The 11,444-nt window shown below is 45.5% G+C and overlaps 1 protein-coding gene across 1 annotated transcript; it reads left to right on the top strand.

Annotated features, from left to right (window-relative positions):
- The first annotated feature begins 9,831 nt into the window (after nt 1-9,831).
- SPRY3 (sprouty RTK signaling antagonist 3) lies at nt 9,832-10,771 on the top strand. The gene has a single exon (XM_014058698.2). It carries the CDS (start codon nt 9,857-9,859, stop codon nt 10,769-10,771), a length of 915 nt encoding a protein of 304 aa, XP_013914173.2. The 5' UTR covers nt 9,832-9,856.
- The last annotated feature ends 673 nt before the right edge of the window (nt 10,772-11,444 follow it).

Here is an 11,444-nt window from a genome sequence, read left to right as displayed (position 1 = left end):
CCACCCAGGGCAACTTCTGAGATGCCAAAAGGACCATTTTCTGCAGGCTGTGGTGTTGAATGCGCTCAGCACATGCTCAGAAGCACTCTCCCCATTAACGAGATTGAGAAATGACCTTCCTGGACTCTAAAGCACATTATTCTGTGGCTTCGGGCCAGGCGGAGAAGGATGAGCCCTTAATGGCACTTGGGTTTGTCCCACCTATTCTGCTTCTTGGGATTGCCAACACCACTGGTGTGTGGCCAGGCACGGTTGCAAACCAATTTCTCCTCCTCGGGTTTTCTCAGCTTCTTTTCAGCCTGCTTTTCATGCTCGGCTGCTGCAGTGGCCAATTCTCCTCTTTTCATCCCCCTCCACCCTACCCCCTTCCTCTCTTTCCCTTCCCTGCAGTATCTATTTCAGTCTCTCCTGCTGGCTGGGTTGGATCCTTCCTGCCATTCCGTTCTGAATGGCAAACAGTTTATTGTCATTCAATCTTCCGCTTTCCCTCTTCCCTCCTCCTCCCTTCAGTTTGTTGCTGGAGAATTGTGGCAGGTCTTAAAGGGACCTTCCCGTCGCTCTTCAGGTCAGAGAGGCAGACCTTGTCGTATTATTTTACGGAAAGCCTCACTAGGTGGCACGGCAACGTGCGTGCTTCAAATTGAGCCCCTGGGCAGCCTAGCAATGGTTCTTTTGAGTGGATTTTAGGAGTTGCATCTGGAGCGTGTCCTGACTTCTGGGCTGGCTGGTGGTTGTCACTATATGCTTAGGGTCAACAGAGCTGGTATTGGTGATAGTTTATTTATTTTAACGTATTTTTAAATTATTTTTTATGCCGCCCATCTTCCCTATAAGGTGAGTTTCCTATAAAGTTTCTCAGCTTTCCTGATGAGCTATAGGGTTAAAAAAGTCTATTTATTTATTTATTTATTTATTCATTCATTCATTCATTCATTCATTCATTCATTCATTCATTCATTCATTCATTCATTCATTCATTCATACATTTATTATCAAACATACCCAACACTCCTTCCTTTTCTTTCTTTTCTTTCTTTCTTTCTTTCTTTCTTTCTTTCTTTCTTTCTTTCTTTCTTTCTTTCCTTCCTTCCTTCCTTCCTTCCTTCCTTCCTTCCTTCCTTCCTTCCTTCCTTCCTTCCTTCCTTCCTTCCTTCCTTCCTTCCTTTCTTTCTTTCTTTCTTTCTTTCTTTCTTTCTTTCTTTCTTTCTACTTTGAGGTAGCAAACATACCCTATATTCCTTCCTCCTCCTATTTATTTATTTAAACTTTCCCAGACTTCCTGATTATCTGTAGGGTTAAAAAAATATTCATTCATTCATTCATTCATTCATTCATTCATTCATTCATTCATTCAATTATTCATACTTTGAGGTAGCAAACAAACCCATACTTCTTTCTTTCTTTCTTTCTTTCTTTCTTTCTTTCTTTCTTTCTTTCTTTCTTTCTTTCTTTCTTTCTTTCTTTCTTTCTTTCTTTCTTTCTACTTTAAGGTAGCAAATGTACCCAATACTTCTTCCATGTATTTATTTATTTATTTATTTATTCATTCATTCATTCATTCATTCATTCATTCATTCATTCATTCATTCATTCATTCATTCATTCATTGGTGCATACTTTGAGGTAGCAAATGCGCCTAATACTTCTTCCTCCTTCTATTTTACCTGCAATAGCAACGCCTGTGAGATGAGTTGAGCCAAGAGTTTCTCTAGCATTTAAAAAAAAATCTATGATGTGCCTTGTGAGATGATTGTTGTTGTATTGAAGCACAACGTGGTTTGTTTGGGTGGCCTTCAATAGGCTTTGCAGATTTTTCACTCCAGCTAATGTAATATTTAATGGTATAGATAGGATTGTGTGAACCCAGCCAGTAGTGGTTTATTCAGCACTGCGGTGGTAAGAAACCCAGAAGTTGGCTGGCTGAATTATAGATGCGATTTGAGACTGTAGTAAGGTAAGATGACTATTTTATGTGATAGCTGATGTGATATAATGCTTAAGAGGTTAAGTCCATCTTAAACTGTGGAAACATCTCTTGGTTAATTGTTGAAGTAGGGATGCTTCGTTCCACTCTCCAAATTCACTGGATGGCTTTGGGCTAGTCGCTCTTTCTCAGCCCTGCCTACCTCACAGGATTGTTGTTTGGAAACAAGGATGGAAACTAATCAAGGAGAGAAGCAACCTAGAACTTGAAGGACATTTCTTAACAGTCAGAACAATTAATCAGTGGAACAACCTGCCTCCAGAAATTGTGAATGCTCCAACACTGGAAGTTTTTAAGAAGAGATCGGACAGAAATTTATCCAGAATGGAATATAGAGTCTCCTGCTTGAGCTGGGGTTGGATTAGAAGACCTCCAAGGGACCTTCCAACTCTGTTGTGCTGTATTCTGTATTTTGTTTTGAAGGAAAAGCTAGGAGGTTTCCATGTGCTACCTTGAATTTCAGGCAGAATAAAAGAGGTTATTAATCCAATAAAGCATACATATAATAAGTAAAGTGATTGTGTCCAGTTTCAATGGTTCAAGAACTCTTTAAGTTCTTGAGATCCTAGAAAAATACTGGCAGCCCATCCAGGATACATGACTCTCTTGTAGTTAATGAGTGATCCTCCTCGTCCTCCTCGTCCTCGTCCTCCTCATCCTCCTCTTCCTCCTCCTCCTCCTCCTCTTCTTCTTCTTTCTTCTTCTTCTTCTTCCTCCTCCTCTCTCCTTTCCTCACGTTGTCCTCCTCCTCTTTCTTCCTCCTCCTCCTCTTCTTCTTCCTCTTTTTCTACTTTCCTCTTCTACTTCCTCTTCTTCTTCCTCCTCCTCCTCCTCCACCTCCTCCTCCTCTTCTTCTTCTTCTTCTTCTTCTTCTTCTTCTTCTTCCTCTTCCTCCTCCTCCTCTTCCTCCTTGTCCTCATCGTCGTCCTCCTCCTCTTCTTCCTCCTCCTCCTCTTCTTCTTCCTCTTTTTCTACTTCCTCTTCTACTTCCTCTTCTTCTTCCTCCTCCTCCTCCTCCACCTCCTCCTCCTCCTCTTCTTCTTCTTCTTCTTCCTCCTCCTCTTCCTCTTCCTCGTCCTCCTCGTCCTCGTCCTCGTTGTCGTCCTCCTCCTCTTCTTCTTCCTCCTCCTCCTCCTCCTCTTCTTCTTCCTCTTCTTCTACTTCCTCTTCTACTTTCTCTTCCTCCTCCTCCTCCTCCTCCTCCTCCTCCTCCTCCTCCTCCTCCTCCTCCTCCTCCTCCTCCTCCTCCTCCTCCTCCTCCTCTTCTTTTCGGATCATTGAACTTTGCATGGTCAACTTCATCTCCAGGGCGCAGGTCCACGGCTTTGTTTGTTGATGGTGTCTTATTATTATCTCTGTTTTGGGTGCCCATGAGGTTGTCAGCCATTGACTTCTAGTTGGTTGGCAGTCTTGGGAACCTTGGAAGGTGCTGCTCTCAGGACATGTCCATACCAGCAGAGCCGGCCTTCTCTCCTCTTCTCTATAACTGCTGCCACACCAAAATGCTGTCGAATAGTGATATCCAACGGAGCATTCACATTTCCATGGCATGGAGAGAGAGCTTTTGTCTGAATGAGGGACCTTTCTCTCTTAGTGATTATCTTCCTTGCAGCGAAGGCTAAATGGGCAGCCTTACATCCAGATGTTGGTTGAGTTCTCAAAGCCTGAGCTTTGCAATGGGGTGAGCTTCCTTCCTTGTCCCAGCTCCTGCCTACTGTATCTAGCAGTTCAAAAGCATGAAAATGCGAGCAGATAAATAGGTAGCACTTTGGTGGGAAGGTAACAGGTTCTATGTGCCTTTGGCATACAGACATGCCAGTCACATGACTAAACTGCCTTTTTGGACAAGTCTGGCTCACTTGCCCTAGAGTCAGACTTGACTGGATAGGGAAACCTTTGCCCCCCTCATTCATCCATCCATCATCTATCTATCTATCTATCTATCTATCTATCTATCTATCTATCTATCTATCTATCTATCTATCTATCATCTATCATCTATCTATCATCTATCTATCATCTATCTATCTCTATCTCAATCTATATTTATCTGTCCATCCCCCCTGTCTCAATATCTATCTATCTATCTATCTATCTATCTATCTATCTATCTATCTATCTATCTATCTATCTATCCATCCATCCATCCATCCATCCATCCATCCATCCATCCATCCATCCACCCACCCACCCACCCATCCATCTATCCATGAATGAATGATACATTTATATCTGGGAGCATATTATGGTATATTGATGTGGGTTTAGCGTGTTTGGTTAATGAAGCTTATATGGATTGAGAATATGAGTTTAACGTGGTTTTGCGAAACTAGCCCTTCTGTGAATCCCCAAAGCTCCATAATTTGGACAAGAGGACTTTAGCTCAGCTTACAGATCACCCGAATTTCACTTTGCAAGGTTTCTACTACATTGTTCTCTCTGGGCCATACCAGGATGTCTGAGGCTCCAAAGACTTACCAAAAGAGAGGGATGGCATGGGAGAATACTTGGAATAATGGGCCATTGTAGATGCTGGGGTGCATAATGTGCCTAGACAGTCTTCTTCCACCGTCTGCTTCACTGCTCTGAGTTATAGGTAGTCCTCCACTTGGAACCAGAGCATCTGTCACTAAGTAATGCAGTCCTTAAGTGAACTGCACCTGATTTTACAGCCTTTTTTTGCTGTGATTGTTAAGCTGTTAAACAAATCTGGCTTCCCCCATCGATTTTGCTTGTCAGCTGGAAAGGTCCCAGACATCAATTATGTGAACCTGGGATGCTGCAACCATCGTAAACAATGTCCAGGCCACTTGTTAAGCACCTGAGTTGAGATCATGTGACTGTGGTAACCCTGTGATGGTCATAAGTGTGAGGACACACATAGAATACTGCATCCAGTTTTGGACACCCTATTATAAAAAAAGATGTTGAGACGCTGGAAAGACTGCAGAAAAGAGCAGCAAAGATGATTAGGGGATTGGAGGCTAAAACACCTAAAGAACGGTTGCAGGAATTGTGTTTATCTACAGTAGTCTATTGCCGTGATGGCAAACCTATGGCATGCATGCCAGGGGTGGCACGCAGAGCCCTCTCTGTGGGCATGTGTGCCATTGCCCCAGCTCAGCCAGCTGGTCATCAGGTTTCCGAGATAGCAATAGCAGTTAGACTTATATACTTAGAGCCGAGGTGGCGCAGTGGTTAAATGCAGCACTCCAGGCTACTGCTAGATCAGCAGTTCAGCGGTTCAAATCCCACTGGCTCAGGGTTGACTCAGCCTTCCATCCTTCCGAGGTGGGTAAAATGAGGACCCAGATTGTTGGGGGCAATATGCTGACTCTCTGTAAACCGCTTAGAGAGGGCTGAAAGCTATTGCTATTGCTATTATATACGGCTTCATAGGGCTTTCAGCATATTGCCCCCAACAACAATCTGGGTCCTCATTTTACCCACCTCGGAAGGATGGAAGGCTGAGTCAACCCTGAGCCGGTGAGATTTGAACAGCCGAACTGCAGAACTGCAGTCAGCTGAAGTAGCCTGCAGTGCTGCATTTAACTGCGCACCAGCCAGATGGACATTGAGTTTCCAGTGCGCATATGCACCTTCCAGCTTGGGCACTCTGTGCCTCAAAAGTTCGCAATCACTGGACTATTGAAAAGAAGGACCAGGGGTGACATAATAACATTGTTCCAATAGTTGAGTGGTTGCCACAAAGAAGAGGGAGTCAAGCTACTCTCCAAAGTCCCTGAGGGCAGGACAAGAAGCCATGGGTGGAAACTGAACAAAGAGAGAAGCAACTTAGAACTAAGGAGAAGCTTCCTGACAGTGAGAACAATTAATCATTGGACAAACTTGCCTCCAGAAGTTGTGAATGCTCCATCACTGGAGGCTTTTAAGCAGAGACTGGAGAGCCACTTGTCTGCAATGGTAAAGGATCTTCTGCTTGTGAAGGGAGTTGGACTGGAAGACCTCCTAGCTTTCTGTTCTATTCTAAAATACCATGTAGAGCTTGGAACGGTTCTAAGGGTGGGCAGATGTTATGCACATGTGATGCAGAAGAAACTGTCCTGTGCATTGAGCCCCTGCCCAACTCAGATTAAGATTTGCATCGTCTTCTTTTGTTTTCTCCTGTCATCCTTTTCGTTTGAACCAAAAAAAAAAGAGAATATTTTCAATGAATCCTTGCTGCTTGTCATTCTTTTATCTTCCCTTTGATGGGTGGAACACCCAAATTAGCTTTGGCTTTTAGCAATCAAAGGGAGGAGATCGTGATCTTCCACTCTTCTTCAAGGTCAACCTGACCAATGAAAATCAATCTTCCCACCGCTGTGCCTCTTCCCGTCAGCGGTTTGCTGTTCAAGGCAGCACCAGCTCTTGTGTAATTTTGTCGGCCTGGACATCACGTTTTCCCCGTTTGCTCCTTTCCTAACCTGGAAGCCTCCAGCTGGGGTGGAACCACAGGGCTCAAATGGAGGGTTGTCATCTAAAAAAAAAATCTCTAGTGGGCATCAGGTTGGGAAGACTATAATATAGAAATCAGGCTTTCTCTAAGAAATTGAGAGCAATCAATGGATTGTGTCCAATCAATTACTCCAGTAATGATTCCCCCCCCCTGATCCTTGAGAGGCCAACCTCTCTGGATTGATCAATGAAGCTTCTCTGTCCCCAACTAATCCAGGTACTGTAACATCCAAGCCAAGTAAATGATGGGCATATTCGGCTAAGTTATGGTTTGTTGAAGGATGCATCCATAATAACCTAGACTAATGGATCACAGCAGATGGGACATTTGCTGCTTAATGCACTGGATGACCGTGGTCATATGAATCTTCAACTCCTTCAACTGAAGGAACTGCCTTCAAATATTCTTCAGTTATCCCTACAGTTTATTGAGCAAATTTTTAACTTGAGACTACAAAACGCAACCAAGGATTGCCAACCAGTGAATGCTAAACCCAAACCCGAGCTTTGTCATTCTCTTGTGTGTGTGTCAGAGGTGGGTTCCTACCAGTTCGCACCAGTTCGGTAGAACCGGTTCGTCAAATCTACCGAACCGGTTAGAAGAAGTTCCACTAGTGGACACAGAAAGCAGGCCACACCTACAGAAGAGGTTCCAAAATTTTTTGAAACCCACCACTCACACACACACAAACACACACAGACAGACTTACACAGAGAAAGAGAAAGAGAAAGAAAGGAAGAAAGAAACAAAGAAAAAAAGAAAAAAGAAAAAGTGAGAGAGAGATGAAAGAAAAAAAAGGAAAAAGGGACAGAGACAAAAGGAAGGAGAGATAGATAGATAGATAGATAGAGAGAAAGAGAGAGAGAGAGAGAGAAAGAAAGAAAGAAAGAAACAAACAAACAAACACATGGTCAGCAAGCCACTCCCACCAGGTCACATGGCCGGCAAGCCACTCCCACAAAGGAAGCCACACCCACAGAGTAGGTTCAATTTTTTTTTGAAACCCACCACTGGTGTGTGTGTGTGTGGAGGGGGGGGATGTCATGGAAAGCCCAGCAAAAATATTCTACAGAGATGCAGCGGAGAAAATGTGGGCTTAATTGTGGCCTGGATGGGACACAAATGAACTACCCCTGTTCAACTGCTCCAAGCTTTCAAACAAGGAAAAGGAACAAGATGATTCAGATGATTATAATTCTGTTATTTCCTCACTGCAAAATGGCTGATTCTTTTATAACAGCAGTCTTGCTATCTAGTCAGGTAACAGCTCCCTACTAACATGCTGGGGAAGGGACGGACTCATATAATATGCTATCTGTGGATTGGGATGGAACCCGTGGATCAGAATGTCGTGATGATTGCTTGTTCTCCTAGCCTGTTGTGTGAACCAAGCCTTTGAGGTTGAGCCATGCAATAGATTACATGCTTTGGTATCAAACGTTGCCTAACAAGAGATTTGCCAACTTGAAACATGTGTGAAATCACCCTGTGTTTCAATAGAGGTGGCTGAATTAGTAGTTCCATACAAATGTTCTCTATGAGAACAAGTAGTCCTCAGTTTATGAAAGAAATTGGGACTGGAATGGCCATCACTAAGTAATGCAGTCATGAAGTGCAATGTCACACGACTGTACTGCTTTAGTGACAGCAGTTTTGGCAGTCCCAATTGCTGTCGTTAAGCAAGGACATTAGGTAAGTGCGACTTCCAACTTCCTGCTGGCTTCCCCATTGACTTTGGTTGTGGAAAACCAGCAGGGAAGGCTGCAAATTACAATGATGTGACTTCAGGATGCTGTAATGGCTAGAACTCCAAGGACAGTAGTAATCAACATTTGTAAGAGCCAAGGTAGCGCAGTGGTTAAATGCAGCACTGCAGGCTACTGCTAGATCAGCAGGTCAGCGGTTCAAATCTCACCGGCTCAGGGTTGACTCAGCCTTCCATCCTTCCGAGGTGGGTAAAATGAGGACCCAGATTGTTGGGGGCAATATGCTGACTCTCTGTAAACCGCTTAGAGAGGCCTGAAAGGCCTATGAAGCGGTATATAAGTCTACTGCTATTGCTATTGCTATTGTTCAGTGCTGTCATAAGTTTGAACTGTTGCTGAATGAGTTAAGCAAGGACCATAGATACCAATCAGATCCTGTTCAAATAAGTTTCCAATTCAAACATGCATTTCTTTGCCTTCCTAAAAATTCCTGTCTAGGATCTACCAACCATGGCATTAGGGAGATAGCTTCCAATACAGGAAGGAAGGCAGCAAGGTGTGGGAAGAGAAAGTTGAGTACCCCCACCTGTTCTTTTGTTCTTTTAACTAGCTTCCTACAGTATCAGAAGATAACAGCATTCCGTGCGTCTTTGGTGTTTAGTCATGCTGGCCACATGACCACAGAGATGTCTTCGGACAGTGCTGGCTCTTCGGCTTTGAAATGGAGATGAGCACCGCCCCTTAGAGTTGGGAATGACCAGCACATATGTTTGAGGGGAGCTTTAACTTTATCTTACAGTATCAGACTGAAGTAAGCGTCCGTTGCCAATCCAATCAGCTTTTGTGCAGGGAACTGGAGAAAGTGTAAGAGTTGACATGGGCAAGGCTAAGCAGCATCATTAAGTCAACAGTGAGCAAGTGTCCCCCATTCTGAAGGCTGGAAGGAGAACAGCCGAATTTCCAATTATTCAAGAGGGACATGAAAAGACCCAGCATTTGAACTCTGGAGCTAACTACTACTACTGCTACTACTACTACTACTACTACTACTACTACTACTACTACTACTACTACTACTTCTTCTCCTCCTCCTCCTCCTCCTCCTCCTCCTCCTCCTCCTCCTCCTCCTCCTCCTCCTTCTTCTTCTTCTATTCCTCTTTTATCGCTTCGGGTGTAGCTCTTGCTCTTCTGGCAGCCTCAACCATTGTTAATTGATATTGTTGTAGTGTGTCTTTGATGTTATCTCCCTATTTTCTTCTGGGTTTCCCTCTTGTTTTTTGACCCCTTCCTCTATGGAATCTGGGGCGAACATCTATCTTTTTTCTCTTTCAGTTGATTTCTGGGATCTACCATTGGGTAGATCTTCTCTTTATAGATGACTTATAACTTGTCTGCAATATAAAAAAATACCCTTCTCTAGCTGGATTGTATCTGTGAAACTTCTGTTGAAAGCTTGTTCCAGGATACAGAATTGTGTATCTGGAATGTCAAGACGTATATAGCTGTCCTTGGAGTGAAGACTGATGGGTGTTTTCAGAAGCTATACGATTTTGGGTAGCACTGGAGGGATTCCCCCTCCACTTGATGATATTTGTTCATTCTTAGGATTAACACACTTGTTGTTCATAACTTTTGCTTCTTCTTCTTCTTTCCCCCGTAGGAGCTTCTGATGTTCTCTGTTGATCCCAGCCTTTCTGCTCTCCCAGAATGCCCCTGGCATCCAGCACCACTGAGCACAGCCCTGAAGAAGTCATGGACTCCATGCCGGATGAGTTCCAGCAGGTCCTTTCCATCAGCCAGATCCGTGCCACCCGTGCCACCAATGACTACGTGGAGAGACCTGCCTGCAAACAGGCCACTTCCATGGTTTCGCTGTCCCAGACGCCGCCGGTCCATAAAGTGGAGGTGACTCAGGAACGCCTGGTGTCCTCCGTCTTCCAGGAATTTCACCCCAGCCAACCCCACCAGACACTCCTGCCCCAACAGCCTCTGAGCCATTCCAGCACAGCCAGCTCCATCTCCCACAGCACTGCCACGTCAGAGCAGCAGCTCCTCAGGGCCATCACGCCTTCGCACTCCGGACACTCGCTCATCCGGACGCAGCCTCGGGCAAGCGACCCGAAGGCCGAAGAGCTGCTGAAGGGGACCCCGGAGAAATCCCCCACCCTTCACCCAGGCCATCTCTTCATCTGTGAAGAATGTGGTCACTGCAAATGTGCCCAGTGCGCCACTGCCCGCACCTTGCCCTCCTGTTGGCTCTGCAACCAGCGTTGCCTCTGCTCGCCGGAGAACCTCATTGACTACGGGACTTGCCTCTGCTGCGTCAAGGGCATCTTTTACCACTGCTCCTCGGATGATGAGGACACCTGTGCAGACGATCCCTGCTCCTGTGGCCCTGGCTCTTGCTGCGCCCGTTGGGTGGCCATGGGCTTGCTCTCCTTGCTCATGCCCTGCCTATGCTGCTATCTACCTACCTTTGGTTGCCTCAAACTCTGCCAGAAGGGCTACGATGCCGTCAAACGGCCAGGCTGCCGCTGCCAGAACCACACCAATACCGTTTGCAGGAAGATCTCCCCGCCTAGTGGTCTCGCTCTCCCCAAAACTTTGGACAAACCAGTATGACTCCTCTTGGGAAGGGGTAGGGAAATGGTTGTTCTCTTTGACCTCCTTCTTTCGGCTCCCTTCTCTTGAGAGCCTCTGGCGCGAGAACAAAGCAGAGCACCAAATTTCTGGTTAGCTGTTGAGGTTCTCCTGGGAGATTAACCACCGTTTCTGGAATGGGGGGAAGCCACGGGTCGCTGTGTCCAAGCTGAGCTTTCTAAGGCCTCGCACATTTCGGTCCTAGCCAAGGGCAGGTGGAGGCATGCACTAGTCATCTTGGACATCATGTTGGGTGTGGAATAGGGCGGGGTGGGAGGGAAGATGCAATTTGCTGTGGATTGGCTCAGGAGTGTGACCTCCAGAATGCCTTATGAGTTGACTTGTCTGTCGGGGTTCCAAAAAAAGAGGTATTGCCCCCCTCCAAAAAACATGGCATCTTCAGGACAAGGCCACCCAGTTTTCTTCCTTTCTTTTTCGCCGGGCCACCATGGCTGCCTCCCTGGCATCCCAACCCTTCCATCTGCTGTGCACAATTTGCAGGTGAGAAGAGGCTGGTCGCCGGAAGCATTAAAAATGCTGTAGGAACAGGCGTTTCTGCAAACCTGTAGCAAGGTGTGGTTTCCAGAGTGGAGAAAGATGACACAGATGTTCTCACTGGTTATACAGGGAAGTTAAGTAGCTTCGGAAGAATGGC

Source organism: Thamnophis sirtalis, unplaced genomic scaffold (genome assembly GCF_051295495.1).
Source record: "Thamnophis sirtalis isolate CommonGarterSnake01/CBP01778 unplaced genomic scaffold, rThaSir2_p1.2 scaffold_13, whole genome shotgun sequence".
Taxonomy (NCBI): Eukaryota; Metazoa; Chordata; class Lepidosauria; order Squamata; family Natricidae; genus Thamnophis; species Thamnophis sirtalis.
This window is presented reverse-complemented; position numbering and strand designations above follow the sequence as displayed.